This window comes from Xiphophorus maculatus, chromosome 2, assembly GCF_002775205.1.
Source record: "Xiphophorus maculatus strain JP 163 A chromosome 2, X_maculatus-5.0-male, whole genome shotgun sequence".
NCBI classification, from domain to species: Eukaryota; Metazoa; Chordata; class Actinopteri; order Cyprinodontiformes; family Poeciliidae; genus Xiphophorus; species Xiphophorus maculatus.
Genome location: NC_036444.1, coordinates 7,524,430 through 7,550,691, shown reverse-complemented (window position 1 = coordinate 7,550,691; position 26,262 = coordinate 7,524,430). Strand labels below are relative to the sequence as shown.

Below are 26,262 nucleotides of genomic sequence, written 5' to 3'. Positions count from 1 at the left end.
AAGGAAAACAGAAAAAAGTAGTTTCTTCATGCACCAAATTTAGACTAGGTTTCATTCCCCATACCTATAAAACCACTGTAGGTTTGGATTGCAACGCTAGATGTTTGTGGGTTTTTAGCAATTCAGTCAGTTAAAAAAAGTTAAACTACATTTATCATTCCTCCATTATAAACCACATATTAAGATGCAATTTGGCATGAAGCATACATTTTGCAAAGTACTTTTTTAGGTGTATCACTTTTTTCACTTCTCAAGTTTTTGTTTTAATAATTATCTTTGTTGTTATATTTGGTGTAAGAAAAAAAAATACTATTTTGTGTGACTTTAACAGTAGCAACATCTGTACATCCTTGCTCACTTCTAAGGGGCAATTTAGACCTAACTGTTATGTCGTGGACTGTAGGAGGCAGCAAGAATACATGGAGAGTCCTACACGTGCATGCACACCTTGTAATCTGGACATGTCGCCAATCACAAGGCCACACAGAAAAACATAACTATACACACACGCATCTAAGAGCATTTCAGAGAGACCATTAAACTTAACAGTCATGTTTTTGGGCTGTGAAGAAGCTGGAGTGCCCAGAGAGAACCCCTGCATGTGAACACCATGCAAAAAGAGTCCAGGATGGGATTTGAGCCCAGGACCTTTTTGTTGCAAGGCAAAAATGCTTCCTACTGCGACATTTTGCAGTGTTTTATAGAATATGAGATGAAAGTGTGTCCATTCTAATTATTTTTGATAGGGGATCAAAGGTGGCTAGGTGTCGTGAAAAAAAACATTTTGTTAAGTGCTGAAGCTGAAGCAGCGAATTTGAAGCTAACTTCAGCGTAGTTAATACAATTGTGTTGCAGTAAGTAAATTCCGAGCCGACCCTGAACGCACCAGGGGGCTGCCGTTGAAGTTCTCAGCGAAGTTTGTGGTTTCAATTGCAGAGATCGTCCACCAGGTGGCGCAGCCCAGGCAGGGGGTGAGAAGGCTCAATCTAAACACCGCACTCCGCTGCTTCTCCTCCTCGTACCATGAGCTGAATCTGTCCGGGGACACACCAGGGGGAAGATGGCGGCCACTGACCATTCCCGGTCCGAAGCTGCCAAACAGCGACGGCAGGATCAGCTCCAGCGATGGCTGGGCTCGGAAACGGACCGGACAGGGTCGGAGACTCGGAAAACCACGGGCGGTTCTGGGACTCGGCGCGCGAAGGTGCAGTTCGCGCAAGGAGCCGTGTTTATGGCCGCCTGCTCCGCCGGAGACCGGGAGGAGGTGGCGGCGCTACTCCGACAAGGAGCTGACATCAACCACGCCAACGTAGACGGGCTGACAGCGCTTCACCAGGTGGACAGTTTTAGCTTTGTGTCTGTTATCAGGACACAACATTTGTTTGTCATTTTTTGCAGGCGTCCGATTGTCTCTAAACTTACCGCGACGTTTATCCGTTAATGAGCCTCACAGAATGAGGCGTTCAGGTTATCTAGCTCGTTAGGTAAAATGTGTTGCTTTCTAGGAAACAAAGTAAACATTTGCTGAGTATTTACCGCAGCAGGTTCTGCAGCTTCATCGGAATGCTTGGATTTGTTCAGGGAGGTTTAGGCAGAATTTCTGGCCTGTGTGTGGATTGTCACAGTTTCTTTACTTTAGCCTGACACGTTCACCTTATTTTTTTCCCCTGGTTAGTTCAATACTTCTTGCCTGGTTTTTTTAGTTTTATGTCACACAGTAAAATGAGGTCATATCAATGTTCCTGGGATGATAATCTTTTATAGACGCAGACTAGCAGGGTTGAGGCAGACACTCCCTGTGTAGTAATATATTGTAATGATCTAGTGAACAAACAGGTCCTCGTGTAGAAAAACTATAACTACAGGAAGGGTAGGAAATTATTCCAAAAAGGATGCTTCAAGTTACAGTTCATAGATTATTATTTTACTATGTTTGTTCCATTGAGATCATTCAGCTAATTTGCAAGGAAGATCTGGTCAAAATAGTTTAGCATCTATGTTTCAGAATTTTATTAACTAATTTAGGAGCAGAAAGTGTTAGGAATTAGAAAAGGTTCATTTCCAAAACTGCGAATGAATTTTAATAATCAATTCAACTGTATTTGTAAAGTTTTATCGCAAAGGAAGTTTAAGTTAATCACCACGTCATTTCTTGTACCTCCAAGTTCTTGGAACTACTCAGAAGACTTTGCGAGGCTGGATGCAGAGCAAGAAATTACATTGTCATTGAAGTGACTTCAGAATGAGCTCTAGGTTTTTAGATGGACAACAGTAATGGACTAAGAATTAAGCCTTGTGGTACCCCTTTTGCGAGTTTGGCGCGTATATCTGAACCATCTTGGTTCTGTTTTGAAGCTAATTTGCAAACCCTCCAACTGCTTGTTTAAAAAAATCTGGTATCAGAGGCATTTGAGGAATCCAGTTGCATAGAAAGATGGCACTGCTTTTAATCGATGGCTTTTTTAAGGGCATTGACGATTTTTATAGGAGCAGTGGAAGTGTCATGATCTTCAGGAAATCTTATATTGTGTGACAAGGGAATTAGACTGGCTATATATTCTTTTTCTTGTCCACTGACCGAGGATTACTGCTCTTAGAGATGTTTCTGTCTTCTGTCTTCAACTTTAGAGATCCTCCCTCCTTTCTACTTCAGTGTCATCAGTGGGCTGCATTCTGGACATCATCACTGTCACACAAACCTTCTGTGATGCTGCATTTCCTCTTCATTTATAACACAGGGTGTCAAACACGTCGTCGTCTCTTTACGCAAGCTGAAGACAAAGCCAGCGAGTGTCATATGTAATATTTAAGGAGATGTAAACATTGTTGTTGTCTCTCCCCCCCTCCCATATTTGAGGTTCCCAAAAGAGCTGCACATGCTCCAGTCATTTATAGCTACCAGTGGGACTTTTCTGTGAAAGCAATTAAACTTATTATAGTTTTTTTTACCTATAGAACAGGTTTCGTTTTCGTTTTGTAGTAAATCATTATTTGTTCCCAAGGACAAGCTTCCAAGCTCACTGTTTGTGTTCCACTGAGATGATTTTCAAATCCAAACTTAGTACTTCTGCATCATCTGATGAAAGTGAGCCAAGCCACAAGACTCACAGTGAGTTCAATACTACCAGTTTGCCCCAAAATACATGATACAATTTAGATAGAAATAACTAGATTTGTAAGAGTCAAAGTTTTTCTCCTTTGTTTTCTTCAACTTGTGTGACTTGAGGGTCACCAGAGTCAAATTTTGGCTCATGTAACACAGAATCCTCTTTTAATTTAAATGCAACTTGAATGCTTTAGAATTATTATTTGTCAAATGTTGGTCCTCCTTCACAATATTTAATGATACATGATCTTTTTGACTCAAATAAACACAAAGAAGATCTAGAAGTTTGTTTTTACCCTGGCCGTCAATGCTGATGTGTGTTTGTTATGGGGAGGGGCGATGCACTACTGGGTATTATATTTAAGGAAGCGATAGTAATTCCAAGATAAAAGTTGTATAAAGTGTTCCTGTTTAAGTTTGATCCCCATGTGGTACCCAACTGAGGTTTTTATCCATCCCTCCATCCCGTTCCTCCCCTGTTGCTCATTTGTTGCCTGGCAACTTGAATCAAATATAGGCCTACTCTTTCCAAATTTTCCATCCTCACCAACCAAAGACTTTCTCCACAACACCGTCTTTCTCCTCCTCCTCCTACTCGGACTGCCTTGCTCACTCTTTCTCTTCCTCCTTCCTCTCTGCCAGTTCCCTGTGGAAGGGACTTTAGGGATTTCAGATGAAGAAATGGAAAACATTCCTCAAACAGCACAAGCTGCTGCTGTCAAAGGCGATTTCCACAATGAGTCACTTGATGACTTGGAGAAAGACTCTGCTTGGAGGGTCTGCGCTCACCTCTGAAGCCTTCAGAGGAGCAAGAAGTGCCCTCTGTTCTTTCATTCAGCTACTTGTTCAGATTCCCTCCCACCAAACAAACACACATCCCTCAGTAGTGGGCGAATAAAGCTTTTTGGCGTCGCTTGCAAGCGTCATCTTCTGTTCTTACAACAAGCAAATTTGTATCCCCCCAACCTGGTTTCCCACTAATTGTCTCATATTCCGAGGAACGAAAGAAGGCCTTTAGCGGCTTTGCGATTAGTTGATTTAGACCAAAAGCAAAGCCTCTTAGGTAGCTTAAGTCACTCCTGGAGGGGAGCGGCTCTGTGTGAGGCTTTAGCATCATGTAAACATTCTCATTACTCTCGACTCAGTTTGAGGAGTTGTAATTACTGATGTTGATTTGACGGCTTTTACTTCAGATTAGCAAATTCTGTTATCCACATCCAAATAAATAAAGAGAAGGAGGTTTCTCAGCAGCAATTGCCAGAAAATGTCCCCAAAAGATGATTCCTATTCTTTTCTCAGGCCACCGGTTGATATGTGTGGTTTCCAGTTAAAAGTCTTGACTTCTATATTTATCATGTTAAAACTTACTACAGACATTTCTCTTGTCATGGTGTTTAGTTGTCATCACCTTTGAGATCTCTTAACTTATCATCTGATGCTGGGAGAAGATCAGAATGCCATTTGTTCATGAGTGAACATTTGCAAGACTAACATCATCCTCGTGTCTTCACTGTTTTTGTTTCGTTTTGTGATATCAAGCTATTTTTAAGCAGAGCAGCCTATGTATGGGCTTAGAAAACTTTGAGAATGCATCTGTGGGGTGCGACGGCTTCTCCTAAAGACCAGAGCGGTCACAACTTCCTGTGTGGTCAGTGCTACAAGGATCAGTCAACAAATAAAATAAGACTTATCTAAGCCTGTCGCAACAAGCAATTAATCAATTAATCGCATGATAGATTAAAATGAGCTTGATAATTTTCATTCTAATGATTATTTTTTGAAGGCCAATTTTATTTAGAGTCTTATCAATTTTATTTATGGTTTTGGTTGAAAGTGGTTTCTATTTAATTTTTATTCATCGTTTTTGGTTGTTGCCTTTTATTTTGGACATTTGATATAACTTCCATTCACAGTGTTGGCTGTTCTGTGCAAAATTAAGGTGTATTAGTTTCTTGCACTTGCATTATTATGCAAATATCAATATATTATTTGAAAATTGTCTCAAAAAAACCAATATTATTGTTTATGGCGATAATTTCTGGGACAATTTATCGTTCAGTAAAATGTGTGATTGTAACAAACATAGACTAATCTCCAGTTTTCGTAATGACATAAATATGTTGATTATTAAGTAAAAATTACTATCTTTCACTGTTTTATTCATTTTAGTGCTTGTTTGAAATTGCAAAAGGATTAATTGTCATAAAAAAAGATGTTGAGTAACTTCTGGCAAATTCCCAGGTAGATTCAGGTATTACTGGGTCATTCTAACATGAATATGCTAATAAACCATTTAATTGTTTGGATCGTTGTTCTGCTGGAGAGTGAAGCTCCTGCTCAGTCTTAGGATTGTGAACTGTTTTGTTCCATTCTTCTTTTCATCAGCTTTGGCCAGCTTCACTGTTTTTGCTGAAGAAAAGTTTGCCCACAGCATGATGCTGTCACCACCATGTTTCACAGTTGGGATGATGTGAAGTGTTATTCCTTCACAGATTTTCATGGGCTTTCTCTCGGCAACACATTTCTTCCTTCCTTCCACTGGTCTGTATCTGATCGTTGTTCAACAGACTTTCTACCAGAGCTGTGGTTCTTTGCGGCTTCTCCAGATTTGTGTTTTTCTTTTGTGACCTGTTTAGGTTGATTGTCTTTTCCTTATAGATTTGTAGTAGGGCTGAAACAATTAATTGTATTAATCTTGATATATCAATTATTGAAATAATCGTCAACTTATTTAGTGATAGTTTAACTAAAGTATAAACAATCAGAAAAGACCAGTTGTTGAAAGAACAACATCTTCAAAGCAGTCATTAAGAGAAAACTGCAAAAATATATACATTTAATATATACATTTTGCCTTAACGATAAAAAAAAAAAATCATTGTCTGTAAATATATTCTGCCCAGAACTCCTCAGGTGGTTTAATTTTAACTTCACCTGGTTCAAATTTTGTAAAAAAAAAAAAAAAAAAAAAAAAGGTTTTATATTGAGCACCTACTGCTGTCATTTTATTAACCTGTAAATCCCAAAAGATAGTGAACAAATCATTCCTACACTGTTAGGTCAAGCACAAAGGGCTAAGGTTTTCACTTTGCTGTTAGTATGTTTTTTTCACTGCAAATGATCAAGCATACGCTAAAGGGATGCTGTCTCATTTCAGTTCAGGCAGTAAAATGTTTATTTTCTTATTTTAAAAAGGAATTAAATTTTTTTATTTGTATCTTTTATGTAATTCTAACATTGCATAAATAGGCTTAAGTGGTTAAATGGGAAAATCTGGAGGATATGTCATTTTTTAAATCCAATTAATCGTAAGAATAATTGACAGAAAAATCAATTGCTAAAATAATTTAGTTACAGCTCTAGTTTGCAGGTCTCATACTCCATCCATCCATCCATTCATCCATCCATTTTCTAACACCCTTGTCCTTAGCGGGGTTGGGAGGTGCTGGTGCCATTCTCCAGCAAATGTTCCGGGCGAGAGGCAGGGTCACCCTTGACAGGTCGCCAGTCTGTCGCAGAGGTCTCATACTCTTTCTCAACAATTAATTTACCAGCTAGTGGACGTTATTGTGATAAGGTGTCTTTAAATTCTTGCAGTAGATTTTATTTTGAGGTGAAAAACAGGAAAAAAAATTTAAGGGAAATGAATATTTTTGCAAGGCGCTGCATGTAGGCTGTCTCGTCTATGTTTTTATTTCTACGCGACAACAGAGTTCTTGTTCCTGGGGCTGGTTGAAACCTTTTGTATTGCCAATTTCTGACTCATTGCTAAGACAAAAAACAGCTGACTGTCATTAAAACACCTTAATCTGGTCTTTCTGTTCAGCTGTTTGCCACTTTTTGTGTCAATTCAATACATTTGGATGCATATATAACCAGTCGGGTAGAAAAAACTAAGTGCGGGACCCCTTTTTTGGAAAATCAAGAACTGCCTCAGGTGTACTCAGTTGGCAAAAGCATTAGGGGCGCTGTGAGAAGAAGTAACAAATCTTGATTTTCTTGCTAATGGGTATACAGTGCTGCAAGTGCTGAAGGCAATGGGTGCGAAACATTAGGCTGCAGGTTTCCGTAGAGATACTTGCACTCAGTTGCTAAAAGCAGGAGAAAATGTCACATGTAAATATTGGATTGGATATGAAAGGAGCCACACTGTGATAGGATTGGGTTATAGCAGCCCCGAGCTGCTGCTTCTGTAGGAAGCTTCCTGTCTCAAATATCCTTTTTCCATTGAAATGGATCATTATTGTGATGCTTGTGTGTACTAAAGGCATGTCTGAGTTGGCCAACAAAAGAGGTAGCTTCTGCAGGTTCGTACAATGAAAAGGTTTGTGACGGTTTTATTGGAAAGGTTCCACGGAAAAGCACTACATTGGAGGTTGTTTTTATTTTTCTACAGGGAAACAAGTCCATACTGCAAGTTAGAGCACAGTTCAGTGGAAGAAGAATCCTGTTTTTTTACATCACATGGTGTGAAACTGGGTGTGTAATATTTGTCACCTGGTGAGGCATTCAGTGCGGCATGTAGGTGTGGCTCGCAGATCAACCACTGCATCCAACAGCCTGAGCAGAGGAAGTCAACTTCAACCATGTGACCTCTGGCAGATTATATTTCATTATTGCTCATTTACGTCATCAGTGGTTAATGATGGAAAAATGCTCCAACTGGTCGTCTCTGACCACAATTCCACCTTAAACACTCATAGTCGGGTAATTCAACAAGATATCTATTAGCTAATTTGCCCATTTAGTGAATAGTCATCATATTTTTATTTAATAAAAAAAAAAAACAACTTTGAACTTTAATTTAAAACTTTTGTCAAATGAATTTAAGTAATTATTCAGTCTAATTTTTTCAGTTTTTTTTCTACTGGACTACAGTGTACAAAGTTAAAAGTACACACCATTTTTTTCTAAAATCAAAGCAAATTTTTTTCTCTCTCTTGATAAATGGGTGACGCACAGGTTTATGTGCTTACGGTAAAATGGGAACTATCTGAATATAGATGAATAGTATATGTATATGAATAGTATAGTATAGTATATATATGTTTGAAGTTTTTCCTCCTGGGCAATGTTTTCACCCAGAGCAATTTGTTTAAATGGAAGACTAACATTAGCATGCATTATATAAACTTTCCTTTAAATATTATAGTTGGACAGGAGACTTCAGCAGCCAGTACAGTCTCTCATTCACTCTGAATGTCGTTGTAATGGGTGAATAACACCTAATATTATTATTGAAATTAATGTGCACACTCTATAATTAGGCCTGTCGGGATAAACGATAAATCAATTAATCGTACGATAAATTAAAACTACCGACGTCATTTTAATTATCGGCATTATCGTCTCTTCCGACCTTTTTCTCTTTCAGCTAATGACACTGAATGAAAAAAGGCTCAACTCCGGTGCTCTCCACTGACTCCTCCCTTCCTCATTTCCTTAGTGTAAAGCACAGCGCACATAACACGATCTTAGAGCTGTCAGCTGATTGTCGGCCCATTTTCAAAACCTGAGAGATCACACATTAGCCGACAGAAATCCTAGGTATAACGGTTCGATCGGGTTCGGTCCTGCCGTGTGGTGTCCAACAATGGGCACAAAATAATGGCTACAAATCCAGTGAACTAATTTTAAAACCAGACATTAATCAATGCTTTACTACAATCTACCTGCAGTGCATGTTGCTAGTGTCAGCGTAAAGTCCTGACTGAATGAAAATCATTAGAACCTATTTACGTCACGTTAACGAAGAACAGCTGAAAAGTTACCGGTTTCGCTCCAACTCCTCCTCTTGTCATTTCTATATTCTTTGCATGTTGAATAAACATTAATGTTGTTTCCATGTATCATCTCCAATGTCCGCTGGACTTCGGGTTGCGCCGTGTCAGCTGTTTGGGATTCCCCGGCGTAATTTCCCCTCAGAAAACACTGAGGAGAATCCTAGCTTTCTGATTGGCTGCGTTAAAGCGCCCAGTCGGGGAAAACCCCTGATTTGGATCAGAGCGGCAACGACGATCTACCGTAACACACCACACAATCTTAGAAAGACCAACGTGCTGAGAAAAAAATAGGAGCAAAAAATCGTGTAGTGTGAACTATTGCATCAGGTAGTCGATGTGCCCATCTTCTCTATTTAAATCTAATTATTACTGAAGGGCAACATACTATACAGACTTTGTTTACCAGTTCCAGTGATGAGTGTTCTTTTGAAAATAAAGTATATCTAACTTTGGCAAGAAATCGCATGCGTTATTACATCATTTTCAGTGTAAAAAGGTCTTCAAACAATATTATCGTTTATCGCAATAATTTTTGAGACAATTAATCGTTCAGCAAAATTTGCTATCGTGACAGGCCTATCTATAATACATATTCACAGGTTATGCACAGGTGAAAAAGTTATGTTTTATGAAAGGAAATAATAAAAATTGGATATACAAAAGCAGTTCTCCAGCTCGCTGGCAGTTTAGTAGCGTCTGATGTAAAATCACATGAACATACCACAAGTACGGTGCGGTGAGTTACATCAGGGACTTGAATACCAATCATTTAAAAATACTTTGAATACTACCCTCTACCCAGCATGCAAAAATATGCAAATTTGTGCAGATATGGCTATTTAACTGTCCATTTCTGCACAATAACAAAGCAAGAAGTAAAATGTTTTACAAAGTTTAAATCAAAATAATGCACATTTTCAATTTCATTGTATTGATCTCTGTTTTAGGACAAATATATCTTCATTGGACACTTTCTGTCATGCATTTGTTCTCTTCCGCCGTGTTTTAATCAGAAATGTTGGACTACAAAAGGACACAATAAAACACACGATAAGCGCAAGGAAAATGTAATAATCACAGTCTTAAAGTGCTCTTTCGTAATATGATCCATGTTATCTTCTTGCATCAAGAATCCTGTCTGGCTTGATTGTCATGTTTTTCAGATGTATGAATATATTCAGCTGTGTCTTCATGCATAAAGAAGAGGGAAAAACAACTGAAACAATAAAATGTTTCATTTCATTTTATGGGAATGTTTATAAAGTGGTGTGAAAGTATTTCCCACTTGTAAATTTCTTGTGGGGTGTTTTTGTGTCATGCTTAAATGTTTAAGGTGAAGAAATACACATATATCAGAAATCCTGTGTAAAATTGAACCAAAGTTAAAATTTTTAAGTAGCAATTGCTTTTTTCCCCCTTAATAAGTAAAATCAACATTTGGAAATTACATTTTACATATAATCAGATTCTCTTTATCTTATACTAAATTGGTTTGATGTTCTGAAGCATTTAAGTGTAATAGAAAGCAAAAATAAATGTATATGTTGGCAAATACTTTTTCGCAGGACTGTAACTAGTTCAGCGCATTGATCAGTTTGAATTACGGTAACAGTAATTTTCCAAGCATTTTTTGTATGCTTGTATTCCCTTTATATTTATGTATTAAGTGTGCAACTTCTAACAGAATAATACAAAGCAAATTGTTTCAGAATAGGTAAAGCTGTGATTTTATTCATAAATATTAAAAAGCATAAAACAATCCCATGAGATTCACATGCGATTTATCTCGGGACTTTGGTTGGGTCACGTTGAGATCTTTAATAGAAACTTACTTGAGGGCTTTTAGCAGCTCCCTTAGCAGAAAGTCATTACAGCAAGTATACAGTGTGGTCATTGTTTTAGCTCTACTGCTTTAGTTAGGTTTAATAGAGTTTGGAAATGTCTGGAGTTTTCCCCTTTTCTCACTGAAAATGTAAACTGATTTTTAATGGGTTGGAGACCCTCTGAAACAAACATCTGTATTATCCGTTTGAGTTCTCAGCTTCAGGCCTTTTATGAATCAAACTAAACAAATCAAACACAGTGATTTTGACGTGTTTGTTTGTCTCCCTGTCAGGCATGCATCGATGAAAACGCAGAGATGGTGCAGTTTCTAGTGGAAAACGGGAGCGACGTCAACAGAGGGGACAATGAGGGCTGGACTCCTCTGCACGCTGCAGCTTCCTGCGGCTTCATCCAGATCACCAAGTGAGTCCTCCTCACTGTCATCATCCTGGCTACTGCAGACTCTGTGTTTTGTTTCAGATCAACATTTTTTCAGTATGTAAATTATAGATTGATATATTTACATTTTTTTTCTAACTGCTTGCGGACCATCTCTTTGTTTTGAAGGTACCTGATAGAGCACGGTGCTAATGTTGGGGCTGTCAACAGCGAAGGAGAGCTTCCTCTGGATGTGGCCAATGAAGATGTAATGGAGAGGCTTCTCAGAGCTGAAATCAAAAAACAAGGTGAGCTCATTAGCACATCGCCATCGGCGGTGCCCTGCTGAGTCATGGAGGTGATTGTGAACCTAAAGTGAATCATAATCAGAAATCCATTTAACTCCCATTGCTTTATTTGAAGCTTTGTATTGTTTAATTATGTCAGAATCAAAGACTTCAATATAGTGAAAGATTCTGCAGCTTTTTTAAATATAGTTAGCAACTTTCTAACATTTCAGAGAATAGCTTGTTTCTTAAATGGCTTCTTACATCTTCCTCTGTCTTCATTTTTCTAACAGGTATTTTTGAGTGTTCTTCCCTCAGTAACATCTATGAACATGTATGTTCAGTAACTAGAAAATGATTACATTTTAAACTTTTTGAAAAATCCTGGTCACGAGCCAAGTTATCATTGCATCTCAAATATTAGGAGTCGAACAGTGTTAAAGTATTTTGAGGATAAATGTAGATTAATTAAAGAAGTAATAGTTTGCCACAACTTGAGGAAAAGTAATTTGGTTTGTTTTATAATAGTTCACATAAATAAATAAAAATATACAAATCTAAACGAGAGAACGAGAGCTCTGTGATAGCAGAAAAGCATCTGAATATTGTCAATACTGAATAAAGTCAACCCACATTTTTCAGACTTTTTTTCCTTCATGACATTCACCCCTATTTGAACTTTTGTGTCTCAACCACTAAAGATATGCATCATATGTAGGTATCAAGGTCTGTTAAAGTCTATTCAATGTGCCAGATATATACTATTGATTGGCAGAATTCATATACATACATAGCACTTGAAATATGATATTAAGTATTGTATCGATAGATATTGCAATGAAAATTGCTGATGTCTTGCTGAAGTAGAGTTGCAGAAGTCTTGTCAAGACTCAACAACAAAGCTGTTCAAAGTGCTACACCTTAAACAAAACATCATACAGTAACCAATTGTGAAACAAGCAATAAACATTAATGCCATCATAAAAATCATCAAGCAAAAATACATAAAATCTGTCAATCAATGTTCCTATTATTATTAATCAGAGGCAACTCTAAACAGGAACTCAGTCTTTCAGCATCTTGCCAGTTTTCTGGACGTTTGTTCCAGATTTGTGGAGCATAGAAACTGAATGCTGCTTCTCCATGTTTGGTTCTGGTTCTGGGGATGCAGACCAGAACCAGGAGACCTGAGAGGTCTAAATATGTTGCGTACCTTCATATGGTCACAATTTCTTGGAGAATTCCAAAAAGTATATGAGAAGAATCTCCTTTTGGAATGTTTTATGGTTTCATTCTGGAAACGGTTTTAGTTAAATGCATATTTTTAAAAAAATGATTTTGTCATTCCCACGTTGTTCACATCGGCCTCACAGGGATAGATGTGGATAAAGCCCGGAAGGAAGAGGAGAGGATCATGCTGCAGGACGCCACGGCGCTGCTGGAAGGAGGCGGCTCCCTGACGCCTCACCCCAACACCAAGGCTACAGCTCTGCACGTCGCCGCAGCCAAAGGTTACATCGAAGTCCTCAAGTAAGAAGACAAATGACGGACTTTTTGTTTTGTTTTGGTTTCGTCTTTTATTCATGGCCATGTCTGCCCCTCCTCCTGTTCTTCTTCACCTTCTCAGGGTACTGTTACAGTGTAGGGTAGATGTGGACTGCAGGGACATAGACGGGTGGACGCCTCTGCATGCAGCAGCTCACTGGGGACAGGAGGAGGTGTGCACCCTGCTCGCTGACCACATGTGCGATATGGCCGCCGTCAACAACGTGGTGAGGCCGACTGACATGGCCTTTACTCACTCCTAAATCAGTCGCTGAAGCTTTATCGTCTGTTGCAGCTGATAAAACACGGCTTAATTTCCTTATAGGGTCAAACGCCTCTTGATGTTGCAGACGAGAACCTCGTGGACACCCTGGAGGAGCTGCAGAAGAAACAGAACGCTGTAAGTCTGCCTTCAAACGAGCTCCGCAGCTATTATCACCCGCTCAGATAAACTCCATCTGATTGATGGTGCTGCGGCACAGAATGTTCTCTGTGTTTATGTCTGTTTATATTCCTCTTCAGTTACGCAGTGAGAAACAGAAACAGAATCCTGTTATTGAGACCAATCAACCTATCTCCATGGTACCAGTCCGCACTCGCAGGTTAGTGCCACTGTATGTGTGTGTGTGTTGGTACACACTTTGCCCTTCCTTAGCTGAATCCCATAAAGCCCAGTACCAGTTGTCTGCATGCACGCAAGTCTGATTTTAACAGTCCAAGCGTTCCTGTGAGCTGATGTACTGCTGAAGTGACTTTGTCTGTCTTAGTGTCATACTGCATACTTACTGGTCTCAATTTGTAATTTAGGAGTAAGCCAGTTAGAAGTTAAGAAAAAAAATCTGTGTATATCATAATTATATAAATGGTAAATGGAAAATTAGACATAAATAATGGCAGTTCTGATCTTTTTATTGTGGAAAGTCCTTCATCTGTCATAAACAATCTGAATAGCTGTTTCAAGTTCATTTGTGTAGAAGTAATCAGGACCTTTATGTGAAGTACTTGTACCAGTAAGACATCTGGTACATTTCTTTTTATCGGTGTTAGATCAGCAGTTTTAAAGTGGCTACTTGCTGCTGTCAGAAGCTTCTGGCTTTTCTCCTTTTCGATCCCTGAGAACTGTCTGTGCAGTCATGGACGAGAGCTGCAGATCAAGCCATTAAGAGGCAGAGGACGCTTTGTGCTGTTAGTCTGATTTACAGGGGCTCCAGTGTAATCTGGGGAAATTATACAATTTACGTATTTTCCAGATATGGGTAATTGTGGAACAGAAATTGAATCTAGACTCCCTGTCAGAATCTCTGCTTGATAGATTGCAGATCTGAAAGTCCATTTGTCAATCAGTATGTTCTTCTACCATCCATCCATCCCCCTGTTTGTCTGTATTCACTCATCCCTCACTCTGTTCATCTGTCTGTCCATTCATCCATCCTTTTGCCCATTCATTTTTCTATCCACTCATCCTTTTGTTTGTTGAGTCATCCTTGACTTTGTCTGTTTTCCCATCATTCGTTTGTCTGTCGATCCGTCTATTTATGTCAAGTCTGTGGTTTCTCAGGCTCCATAGTAAATATTCTACAACTCTAAAGGAATGTTTGTGAAGAAAAATAGCTCAAAAATAGATTTCATAAATATAAGTTTTAAAAAGTGTGACATTTTGTTGAAAAATCTCAAATTTAATGTTAATTTCTGAGGTTAGCGACTACATTTTATGAAGGGAAATGGAAAACATGATTGGTCTACATTCTGTTTAACCACAGAACTGTGGTTGGTTTCAAAGAAGGGGACATTATTTTGCTGCGGCTCAGTGCGCTAAGCTCTCCAAATAATTCAAGCATCATTATTGACTTTCTGTGGATTCTTTTAACTTAACTGATTGGACATAATGCATTGTACTTCCACATAGCTATTAGTCACATCAGTGACCAACAGTCACTTTTGGCTAGTGTCAGTAAACATAGTCATGCCACATGACATGCAGTCAGAAAGAAGTAATGGAAGCTACTACTAAAAAGTCTTAAAACTTAAAATGTTGCCATTTAAAAGTCTTAATGCTCTGCAGTGCCCTTTAGGCAATGACACAACATACATAAAATGCTTTGAATAATGTGTTCCAGTGACCATTACATAAGATCAGTAATGGGCACATCCCACTTTCCTGTCAGCATTTGTGGCTCTTAGACTTTTCTCTACATCAGTGTTTTAAATCCGGACAGGGATTATTTGTCTGTTTCCCAAAAACCACTAATCACCCTCACATAGTGTTTATAACGTTATAGCTGCACACAGTGTTCTTTAATTTTTACTTAGTACAACTTCAATCATGCTAATTATACGGCTGTATGAATAACATGACTCAGTGGAGAAAAAGGGATTAAATCATTTTTTTAAATGATTTAAACTAACATTCTGAGCTTTCCTGAGAGCAGCTTATTTACTACAACTATCAACAACCAGTAATTACCAATAATTATTGCTTTGAAAGTCATAGAACTGAAAACTTTTAGCTTTATTTCTACAAAACTCTGTACTAAAAATTTTGTCCTGTTACAACCACAACCTGTAATGAGTTTCAGGTGATAGACCAGCACAAAGTTGTTGTGTAGGGCTAAGGTAAATTGTACTCAAATATTTTGGAAATACTTTTGCAAATTACAATCTAAAATATGTGGTGGTGAGCTTTCTTATTCATTTTTACTCTAAATACATAATGGCAGTTTTATGGCGAAAAGCACTTTGAGCTGCCTTGTTGCTGAAATGTGCAGGTCAAGGTGTAACATGTGGAAGCAGCCACGTTAGACTAAATCTGAACTTTTAACTATCTAGCAAAATTGTATGTAGACCTGTCACAATAAACAATAAATCAATCAATCGCACAATAAATTAGAGGAAACTGGTGGCAGCATCATGCTGTGGGGATACTTTTCAGGAAAGACTTGTAGATCTACAATGACAAAATGTAAAAAATTTAAATTGTTATTTTTAATACTTTTGTTGATCATAAGTGGCTAACATGACACTGAGACCAGGCATTGTTTTTTTCATTTGAGTTAGTGCTCTTTTGCTTTTTTTTTAAACAAATCAAAGCAAAAGAAATTATAAATTGAAGATGCAATTAGAAATCTGGTGACAACTCAAAAACAATGCACTACCAGAAGAGTCCAGCGGTGCTACCTGTTGATGTGCCGATTGACGCTTGCTTGCTCGCTGTAATTGGCTGCACGTTGTACGGTCGCCCTCACTGATCAGCTCCCTGCATGCCACCTGTCGTCCCTCCCCGACTCGGGCTCCTCCCCTCCACCCCCTTCTGCACCGCAGGACCTCTATCTCCCGCATGAGCAGCAGGGACAAGATATGCCTTCATGAGCGGGAGAAGCACCCGCCTCCCGCTTTGCCGAGCAGTCCGGCCGAGGACGAGGAGGAGGAAGGCCAAACGGGGCAGAGCCAGGCGAAAGCCTCCAGCAGCTCCAGCTCAGAGGAGGAGAGCGAGTCTGAGAGCGACACGGAGTCAGGTGAGAGGGGCTTAAAGAGAGGGGAGAAGCTGCTGTGTTTTGGTTTGACGTTGTCTCTGTGAATCTGTATGGAGGATTTTTGACCTGCGTAATGTTTTACTGTTGCAGAGAAAGCAAAAAACAGAGAAATCATAAATAACTTGAACAACAAACGAAATACCACCAGTGCGCTTTCTACCTCCATGTCAGCGACTACCACTGCAGGCCAGCTAAAGAAGGTAGCCTTTAGAGATGCTGCATGGATACCAGGTGCTTACTGCACTTTACAGAGTTTTGTAACCCAAGTCTTTTGCACATGTGGCAGGAACCAAGCAAGCCTCCAGCCACCGAGTCCCCCGGCTCATGGAGAACGTCCCTGAGGAAAGCGGGCAGCTCCGTGACTCTGGGCTCAGCTGGGCTCTCGGACTCCGTACAGGACCCGAGCAGAGCCACAGATTCTGGACTTGGAATGAGCCGCTCCGCCTCCAGCCCCCGCCTTAGCTCTGACGCCGACACCAAGGTACACAATCGTTTCCAAGATTTATGCGCCCACAAAAGTACTGCCGTTATTTTCCTTTAACAAGAACATGACGAGCCAAATAAAGGCGTCTTTTAGAGCTTCATCTCACTGAGCTGCATAAATAACTGATAAACAGACCAAAGTCTCCCTCTTTCATTTTCCCAGGAGCCAAGACTCGCTCGAGTGCCGCCGACTCCGACACGGAGACTCTTCAGTATTCCAGATAACAGCTCTGACAGCTCCAACAGGTAGAATTTAATGGTCCAACGTAGAGAAGCAGAATCGAAGTCACTGCGTACAGTACAGACCAAACGTTTGGACACAACTGTGTGTCCAAACTTTTGGTCTGTACTCAGTTCAGACCAAAGGTTTGGACACACCTTCTCATTGAATTCAATGAGAAAGTGTGTCCAAACTTTTGGTCTGTACTGTATGTGTCCCTGTCACTCTGTCTCCCTTTTCTCTCAGTTGGCTAAGCCGTAGCTCGTCGTACACTCGACGACATCATAGTCAGTTAGGGAATGAGTTCACTAGCTCCACACCATCTTTGCTACACAGGTCAGTCACGCTGCTCCCCACCTGTTTCGTATGTGTTTGCTCTGCCGTTTAAGTGTTTGTGTGCTTGCATTGTCACAGCTCACAACAGCAACCCCACCCTCGCATCCTACCCTCCATAGCTGCAAATACTAATTTATGTGTAAAAGTTACAGTGTAATATGTGCTTTTGTTTACCTTTCCTATTTTGTTCTTTTATTAGCTCGTCTTATGTAAAGAGACTGGATGACGCCAACGTGACCTCATCGAGTACAGGAACCAGCTCTGCTGGTCACAGCCGCCTTAATAGTCTTTTAGCTCAGAGGTATTTTACCTTAAATTTGCAGATATATTAAGTTTTTCTTTTTCAGACTTCTAGCCGCAAAGTACTATATTTACTTCTCTGCCTAATATCAAGAAATATTTAAATAAGACAAATCAAAACCCACAAAAAATAAGTCAAAAGTTACAGAAGAGTGATAATGTTACATTTGAAAAGCATAGCTAAAGCATCAATAAATAACATTTTGTCCACTTGAGGCAAAGTTAGGGATACTCACATCTAAGTCTTCAGACTAAAATGAAGATTGATGTGGCTATTTATCCAGGAAGGAGAAAGTCAAAGGTATTTAATGGCAGTAGTTTGGAGACCTTAAAAACCGGTCTTTGAATAAAAACAATATTCAAATTGCTTGAAATCTGTCAGCATTTAAAAAGTCATTGCAGTTTCTGCTCCAGTTCTGACCAACATCATTACTCTGATGTGAACAGACATGCTGCAGCATTTTTTATCCCAACAAGTGTGTCAACGGCCTACTTTATATTAACCTGCCATGTTGTGATTGTGTTGGTCTCACTTTTGTCTACATAATTAACCCATATTTGTGTTGTGGGGTTTTAATTGCACCACAATAATGTATCTGTCAAAACATTATTCACAGGACACCATTCGTTACACTGCTTGAACTCTATTGTTGGTTTCTTCATAGGTCACTATATTCCAATGCTACAAACAATCTGAGTTCTCTCTCCTTTATTTGGCTCTAGACTGGTTTAAAAAACAGCCCCTTGTTGTACTCTTTGCTTCATCCAGCAGGAATGATGTTGCACTCTGTTGAAGTTTTAAATGATTGGATCTTAATTTACCCAATTGCTAACGTTTGGCTGTAACGACTGTAAAAGAAACTATACTATGAAGCTTACCAGAAATAGCACATGCTATAAACAACCATGTCCCAAGTGCTGAGCTGAACCACATCTTTGCCAGCAATAAAATGTCTTATTTCCTCTGTCTCTGACTTTAATGGCACAATATTTTGAAGTGTGGTCAACATGGTTTGAATGGCTACATTGACTTCCTCTGCTGAGGTTGCTAAACTGCAACCATAGGCAGACTACATTTCCAAAACAGCACAGAAAATTGACGTCATTGTTCACAACTCGTCTTTCTGTTCGCTGATTGGCCCTGTTGAAAGTCTACTGGAGAAATCCAGCTCTATGGGAAAATTTGCGAACGAAGCACAATAGGTAGATGAGAATTGGGCAGAATTGCTTAGAAAAGCAATAACAAGGCTACTTTGGCTCAGACATGGAGGGGAAAAACACTGTACTTAGAAGCTAACTATGTTGTAAGATTGTTTAAAGAGAGTCGTTATTCATTTAATGAAATCTGTGGAAATAAGCAGATATTTCATACAGGAGACAAAATGAAGGGAAAAAAGTGGGAGGGGAAGATATATTTTCTTGTGATCATAAACAACAGCTTGTACTGGGGTTCAGGCTGGTTACATGCTGCTCAAGCTATCTGTAGTAGCTGCAGCATGAGGTGTTTTATTTACTATTGCCTCAGCTTTGGGTTGTTCTTTCCCTTTTTCCAGAATTCCAATTTTTTATGATCCTAGAGCAAAAGTTGTTTATAGCAGAGAGGCCGTTTGGTGGGTAAGAGGAAATCCGTGCACTTCACCCATTTCATTTTGATGGAGCTCACAGGTTTTCTACATTAATGGCTTTCGTAGAAAAAGTCATCAAATATTGACCAGACGGCTATTAAACACAGTTCAATGGAAACGTTTTTTGCTAAAAAAAATAGTGTTATTTATGTAAAATAAAAACTGCGAACCAAGATGTCAAATCATCATCCAAACAAGGTAATGACTATGTATTATTAAAAAGAGTGGTTATGAGGGCTTTTTTGTTGCCAAAAAGGAGTTGTAAATTGACTAATCTGCTTTTAAGAAAATGTAAAGGTCACATAAGATTTATTTATAATGCCTACTTTCAATATTTGAGGGTTTTATGGGTGAAAAATATGACCAAATGTGTATTTCTTGCCTAATTTCAAACATAAACACCTTAAAACATTTTCCCCAAAGAACTCCTCAGGAACAGACGGAAAAGAAGGAACCACCGTCAACCATCACCTCAATTTCTCAAAGCACAATGACAAGCGAACAGGAGAGCAAACAGAGGCGCAAGTAAGAACAAAACATCTAACCAAACAAAGACTGTGATCTGGCTTTGTCACTAACAGCGATTCTGATCACAAAGGTCGTATCTGACACCTGTGCGAGATGAGGAAGCGGAAGCGCAGAGAAAAGCTCGCTCCCGGCATGCGCGGCAATCCCGGCGCTCCACCCAGGTCAGGATTTACCTCCCCACCTGTTCCCTGCCTTTGAACCTCGGCTGCGCCGTGTGTTTGCTTCATCATTCTTTTCTTTTATTCAAAGGGAGTTACGCTAACAGATTTGCAGGAGGCAGAAAAGACAATTCAAACCATGAAGACAGACAACAAAGGAAGAGAAAAGAATGAGGAAGAAGAGAAAGAGAAGGAAGCTAAACAGAAGAAGGCAGATGAAGGGGTAAGAACCCTCTGAAATGGTTACAGACCGGTTTGACTGTGCCGTTCATGTTTTTGTGATCTTGCGACACTAAAATTATGCGTTTACAGGAAGTGAGCTGGAGATCTCGTATTGCCAGCCTGCAGAAGTCGGACCTGCTGGGTCTCACTCAGCCTGCTGGCTCGGCTCGTCCTCTGGCATCTGAAATGAAAGGTAGTCACTTCTTCAGTGCCTTCCAAAAGCATCTTACATTCACAAAGTTTAATGCATTTTATTGGGATTTCATATGATAGACCAATAGAAAGAATACAATTGTGAAGTGGAAGGAAAATAATGACAAATAAAAAGCAAATTTTCAGCCCATTTTCTCTCCAGTATTTATTCTTTATTTTCATTCAATTGAATTGAATTTGTTTACATTATTCATAGAAGTCAAAATGCAGATTTTAACTCCGGAGGCACTACAGGCATTCACAGCTCAGGCAGGGAGAATCTGTCAACTACACTCTATTAGTTTTGCCATTGACAAATCTGGCGTTTATGGATTAATGGCAAAAATGATGCTGTGAAGGAAAGAAAGAAAGACATCAGACGTCCCAGTTAAAGTTGGGCACGAGTTTTGTTTAGGGACACAGCAAACATGTGGAAGAAAGCTCTCTGGTCAGAGAAGCCCAAAATTAAAACTTTTTGGCCTACTTAGCCTGCTGTGGAAAACTAGGATCATACTGGAAGAATGATTTTCTACTGCATGGACAGAAGAGCTGGTAAGAGTTGATGGCACAACTGAGCTAACTGAAGGGCAATGCTTGAAAGAATTTTTTAGAGGCTTCAAAAGACTTAAGACTGAATTGGGGCTTCGCCTTCTAACAGGATAAGAACACTAAACTTACAATCAGAGCTGCAAGGGACTGGATTAGATAAAAAATATATTCAAGCATAAGAATGGCCCAATTAAAGTACAGACACAAAGGCAGTGTAGAATCTTATGCAGGAATTAATGTTCTCCAACTAGTTTTTTTAGCTCATTTCTAAATAAAAAGAACTAAAACCATGTACTGTACGCTTTTTGTTCTACTTCCCAATTACACACCAATTTGTGTTTCTTTGTTGCATAAAATTCCAATAAAATACATAAAAGTTTTAGGTTCTCAAGTGAATAAGTTCGATTGATATAAATTTTTTTAGCATAAGCCCTTAGATACTTCTTTTTTCTTTTTCACATCTGACATGCTGTGTGTTTCTGCTCAGATGTTGAGTCCATCACAGGAGAGATCGACACAGAAAAATGGGCCACAGAGCGCAGAGAGAGGAGACAAGCCCGGGCCAGGAGGAAGGCACAGAGGACCGGGGAGGTAAACACGAAACCGTCTTCATGGAGAAAACTGCTGCAGGATGGTTTGGAGCAGCTAAAAGCTGCAGATTGACTCTGGTTTTAAACCATCTGTCTTCTTCAGGGTGAAGACTTTGAGCCCAGTGGAGAGGAGGAGTTCTCAGGGAGTGGGCTGGATCCACAGGTTGTACTTGATGTGCGTAATCAAATATAATTAAATAAACACAGCAGCCATGTTTACCTTTTTTTGTTTTGTTTTGTTTTCCTCTATGCAGAAAGACAAAGACATGAGTTCAAGGTTGGACACCTCGTATAGCAACCGCACCCAGAGAGAAGGATCGGAAAGCAAAGATTTTAAAAAGGTCAGCAGCTGGAGTTGATTGGTTTGCTATGTGGTGATACTTCTATTATTAATTGCTTTTGTGTGTGTGTAACAGCTGTTTGAGGAGGTTTCCAGAGAAAACAGCCAGCTCCAAGCTCAACTGCAGGACACACAGAAGATCATTAGTCAGACCAGGGTGGAGCTGGAGAAGGCAACACAGGTGATGAAGAAGTTCAATTCCCTGCTTAAAGGGGCAGTACTATGTAAAATATTTTGAGCTTTACTTCATGTTATGACGTTATTCCCTCATCAGAAGCATACCTGGAGTGTTTCCTTGATTCTTTCATGCTTTCATGTTTGAGAAATCCTTGAATCTCTCTTGGTAACCATTCAGCTGAGCAAAACGCCTAGCTGGACGTAGCTCCGCCTTCAAGTCGCAGCTCGTCCTCAAAGCTGCAGTTTCCACGTTTCCCCCGCAACTCGGCCACTCAGCTCCTTCAGACTAGCCAGCAAATATTAGTAAACACCACTTTTGGAATTGCACATTGACTGAGCTACTGCTCAGTGCAAAGCTGATTAAAAAAAAAAAAGAAGTTGTTAAAGGGCTAATAGAGGAGCTCTGTTGTGATTGACTTCCTGAAGGCAGAGTTTCAGAAAGAGCAGGAGTTTTTAAAGAGACAAGACTCAATTTCAAGGCATTAAACTACAAAGTCAAATTTATTTTAAGTCATATATGATGCATATAGCATTTGTATAGCAACTGAGGGTTTGCTATAAGGCTTGAAAACCTTTGGTGTTGTTGATTTTAAAAAAGTATTTTCTTTGCCCAACAGAGACAAGAACGCTTCACTGACTGTTCAGCACTACTGGACCTAGAGAGAAAGGTAAAACTAACTCCCACCCTTCCTGCCGATATTTTCTCTTGCTTGGTTTGTATTTTTGTAGTTTTTGTAGCTTCGTGTGCCTCACTAGTGCCACCCCTGCCGTTTGACACACTCTCCTCTCTTCCCCCACTTAAACCACTTCCTCACTTGTTTTCACTCAACTTCTGTTCTTCTTCTCTGCGTCGCTTCCTCTCTGTCCCCTCCCATCCCCTCACGTTTTTTTCCGACACCAGGACCGGAGGATGTTGGAGCGGCGCATGGCAAAGCTGGAGGAGGAGCTAAAGGTGAGGAATGGTTTGGAGGGAGACTTATCAGGACCGCTGACACTTTGCATGCTTCTCTGCTCGACTGGCCTGGCTTTGGCTTGTGGGAGCACGCTGCAGAGAGCTGCCTCTCACTGTGGTCAGGTGGTGTGATAAGGTTGTTGTTTGCCACCTGCCTACCCAGTTTTACCTGATTGTTTTCTGAGCTCTGAGATGCTGAGACAGCCATGGCAGTTTAACAAAACCACTGGGAAAACAATGCAAGTTATATTTTAAGAAGTGTTGTGGCTAGACTGTACTGTAAATGGCTTAGCTGAAGCCACTTTTGAGTTATTTCTGGCTCCCTGTGGTGTTTGTTTCATAATTTGTTACACAACAGAACCGTTTTCCATTAGAGCTTCAGTACAGACTCAACATTTTGGGTTCAGCAAGGACGTCGGAAGTTAAGTATTTTATCCATCTAAACTTGTTCAGTTGAGTTTATTTATTCATTAGCAACATTTTCTCTGTTTATTTTCAGACACTGTAGTTTTAAAATTCATTAAAGTAACAATAAAAATAATTGCGAAAAAAACAGTCCAGCAGAATCATACCATCGAAACAACTGACTGTGAAGTAGTTATCATCCATTTATTGTTATCGAGGTGAAATGCTCAATATGTCATAGTATTGATTTTAGGCGAAATTTCCCAGCTCTAGTGTCGCCCCTCCCCCACCTGTTCCTACAGACTCCTGGTCAGCTGGCTGAAAGGAGGTTACAACTTCCTCCTTACTTACAGGAAAGATAAATTTGGCTGTTTTGAAATATTTTTATTCATGAACCACACAAACAGTCATTATGTTCAAATTAAAGTAGCAGCACAGGAGATCTCTGGTAGTTTATAAAAATGTTTGCTCTTAGCACAGTCTAATCAGTTGGAATACACACTGTTGTCCTGCCAGGGTTGGTGTGATTTGCTTTTTCTTAACTTCTGGTTTCTAGGAAACCCTTATTACTTACTAGGTATATTTAATTCCCTTGTACAGTTGCTGTAAATAACAAAACACAGGCTTGTATCTTTTTTGTTTTGTTTAATGGGCTGTTGGTTTGGGTTCCTTGTTTAACGCCATCAATTAAATATATTTCTAGGCTGCATATTTGAGTGCAGTGGCTTCTGATTCTCTTAAAGGAGAAATCAGTAACTTATCTTTGGATGAAATAATCACTTTTATCATTTAAGAATAACGTATGTAAGCAGAATCCAGCTGACCACATGAAATAAACTAGAAATAAACATTGTGTTCTGATTTTAAAGAAATTCAAGAACTCTCAAGAAAAATAATAAGGGCATCACGTTACATATATATTTTTTAATTATTTTACTGTTCATTTGAATATGAGGCTATTATTTTTAGGGATGCGTTGATCAATCAACTGGTTGATTGATTGGCCCCAATTTCCTTAATTTTGGATGATCTGCGATTTCACAGTCATTGTACAATGTTGAAGATTGGAACATTGAAGGTGTATAGTGCCCTTATAACACACACACACAAAAAATTATATCAGCCAAATCAGTATCTGCTGAACAGCCAGAAAACTGCAATTGGTCCACCACTAGTTATTTTACATCCTCTTATCAAACATAATAATTGGTTGTTAATAAAACTAAAGTTTCAAAGTTCTGCGATCCTTATCTTGTACTTCTTATCGGATGGGATTTTTCATGTAAAGTAGATGGTGAGTCTGATTAATCGCTGTGAAAGATACCAAGTGACGACACTAAAACGCACTTTGACTCTACATACTCCCTGTTCGGACTTGATTTAATGTGAGCTTTAACTTCTACCTGCAGGTTTTGGTTGACCTGAGAGCAGACAATCAGCGTCTTAAAGATGAAAATGGAGCACTGATCCGCGTCATCAGCAAACTCTCCAAATAGACTGAGAGAGACGACCACCAGGGAACTCTCCCCCCCTCACTCCTTTCATCCATCCCACCGCTTCCATACATTCCTCTCAGTGCCAAAGGGTGAGGGGGCGGAGGGAGAGAAGCAATGGAAAGTTCTACGCACACGAGCACTGCAGCTTCACTTGGATTGTGATGCCTCTTCATGAACAGCTGGAGTGTCTTTTGAGTGCCTTATTGCTCAGTTGCCACAGGAGGGACCTGTGCACGCGCTTTCCCACCACATCGACGTACTGTGACTATTCGTCAGGGAACCTGCACGCACACCGTCCCACTGAGTGCATCCTTCCTTCCTTCCCACGATACACGTTCCACTGAGCACACAACATGGCTTGGTTCTTAAAGCATCCACTTTGTATTTATTCTTTTGTGAACACATTTCACATCATACATTGAGAAAGTTTCCCCTCACCAGGTCCAAGTGTTTTGGTGTTTTCTTCTTCTGTCACTTATCTCCAGGGCACGTCTTAGGCTCTACGTTTTTGTATTAAACCATGCCATGAAGGCGAGAGGCGTCGGTGAAGCTCTGTTGGGTTGTTTTGCTGCCACATGCAAGTGTTTGAACCCACCTACCTCTCTCCACTTATGCACTTCCCTGCATCTTTTTGTTTTATTTCTGTAATCGCAGACATACTCCAAGCTCTTAAAGGCGAACCAGGTCAGTGGACCACAGCACTTTACTCTCTGCAAAGCAATAAAAAAAATAAATCTGTGACCCTTTGCCCGGTCTTTTAGAAAGACGACTTTAAACCACAGCAGCCATCCTCACTGAGGATGCAGCCTGAGAATATTCAAATTCAAAGGTTGCACAGTTGCTGAAATGATTAATTTGTCCAGATCTATTATTCTATGAATGGTTTTTAATTGTTACCATTGATATTATTTTCTCTTTTTTTTTCATTTTCAATTCCTCTTTTACTAAGAAGCATGGTTATGTATGTAAATGTAAGTCTATATACCCTTTGAAGTAAAATTCCATGTAGCCTTGCTTCACATGTTGGTTTTCTAATATGGATCTCTGCACCATAATAAAAAAAAGTGTTTTTCAAAGCTCACTTGGTTATTCTGAACCTCTCACTTTTGTTGCTCTTATCCATCAGATGTTTGTACTCAAAGCAAGATGGCTATTATTTTATAGTTTCATTGCTGTAAATACCGTCAAATGTAATTTTTTCAACAATTCAGTTCAAAAACCTAGCCTCAGATTTAC

The 26,262-nt window shown here is 39.5% G+C and overlaps 1 protein-coding gene across 4 annotated transcripts; it reads left to right on the top strand.

The window, feature by feature from the left end:
- The first annotated feature begins 965 nt into the window (after nucleotides 1–965).
- LOC102229096 (protein phosphatase 1 regulatory subunit 12A-like) lies at nucleotides 966–26,107 on the top strand. Of its 4 annotated transcripts, none has more exons than XM_023348905.1 (24): nucleotides 966–1,336; nucleotides 11,006–11,136; nucleotides 11,281–11,399; nucleotides 12,752–12,908; nucleotides 13,006–13,150; nucleotides 13,249–13,323; nucleotides 13,446–13,525; nucleotides 16,242–16,435; nucleotides 16,544–16,653; nucleotides 16,740–16,934; nucleotides 17,100–17,182; nucleotides 17,403–17,492; nucleotides 17,692–17,793; nucleotides 19,841–19,942; nucleotides 20,016–20,106; nucleotides 20,195–20,326; nucleotides 20,416–20,518; nucleotides 21,554–21,657; nucleotides 21,760–21,831; nucleotides 21,911–21,997; nucleotides 22,073–22,177; nucleotides 22,791–22,841; nucleotides 23,075–23,125; nucleotides 24,940–26,107. In XM_023348905.1, exons 1-24 carry the CDS (start codon nucleotides 1,061–1,063, stop codon nucleotides 25,024–25,026), a joined length of 2,742 nt encoding a protein of 913 aa, XP_023204673.1. In that variant the 5' UTR covers nucleotides 966–1,060; the 3' UTR covers nucleotides 25,027–26,107. The 4 variants fall into 4 exon arrangements, with proteins under 4 accessions (XP_023204673.1, XP_023204694.1, XP_023204686.1 ...); XM_005806977.2 differs by having other exon boundaries at nucleotides 967–1,336; nucleotides 21,760–21,819; XM_023348926.1 differs by lacking the exon at nucleotides 17,403–17,492.
- Nucleotides 26,108–26,262: the final 155 nt, after the last annotated feature.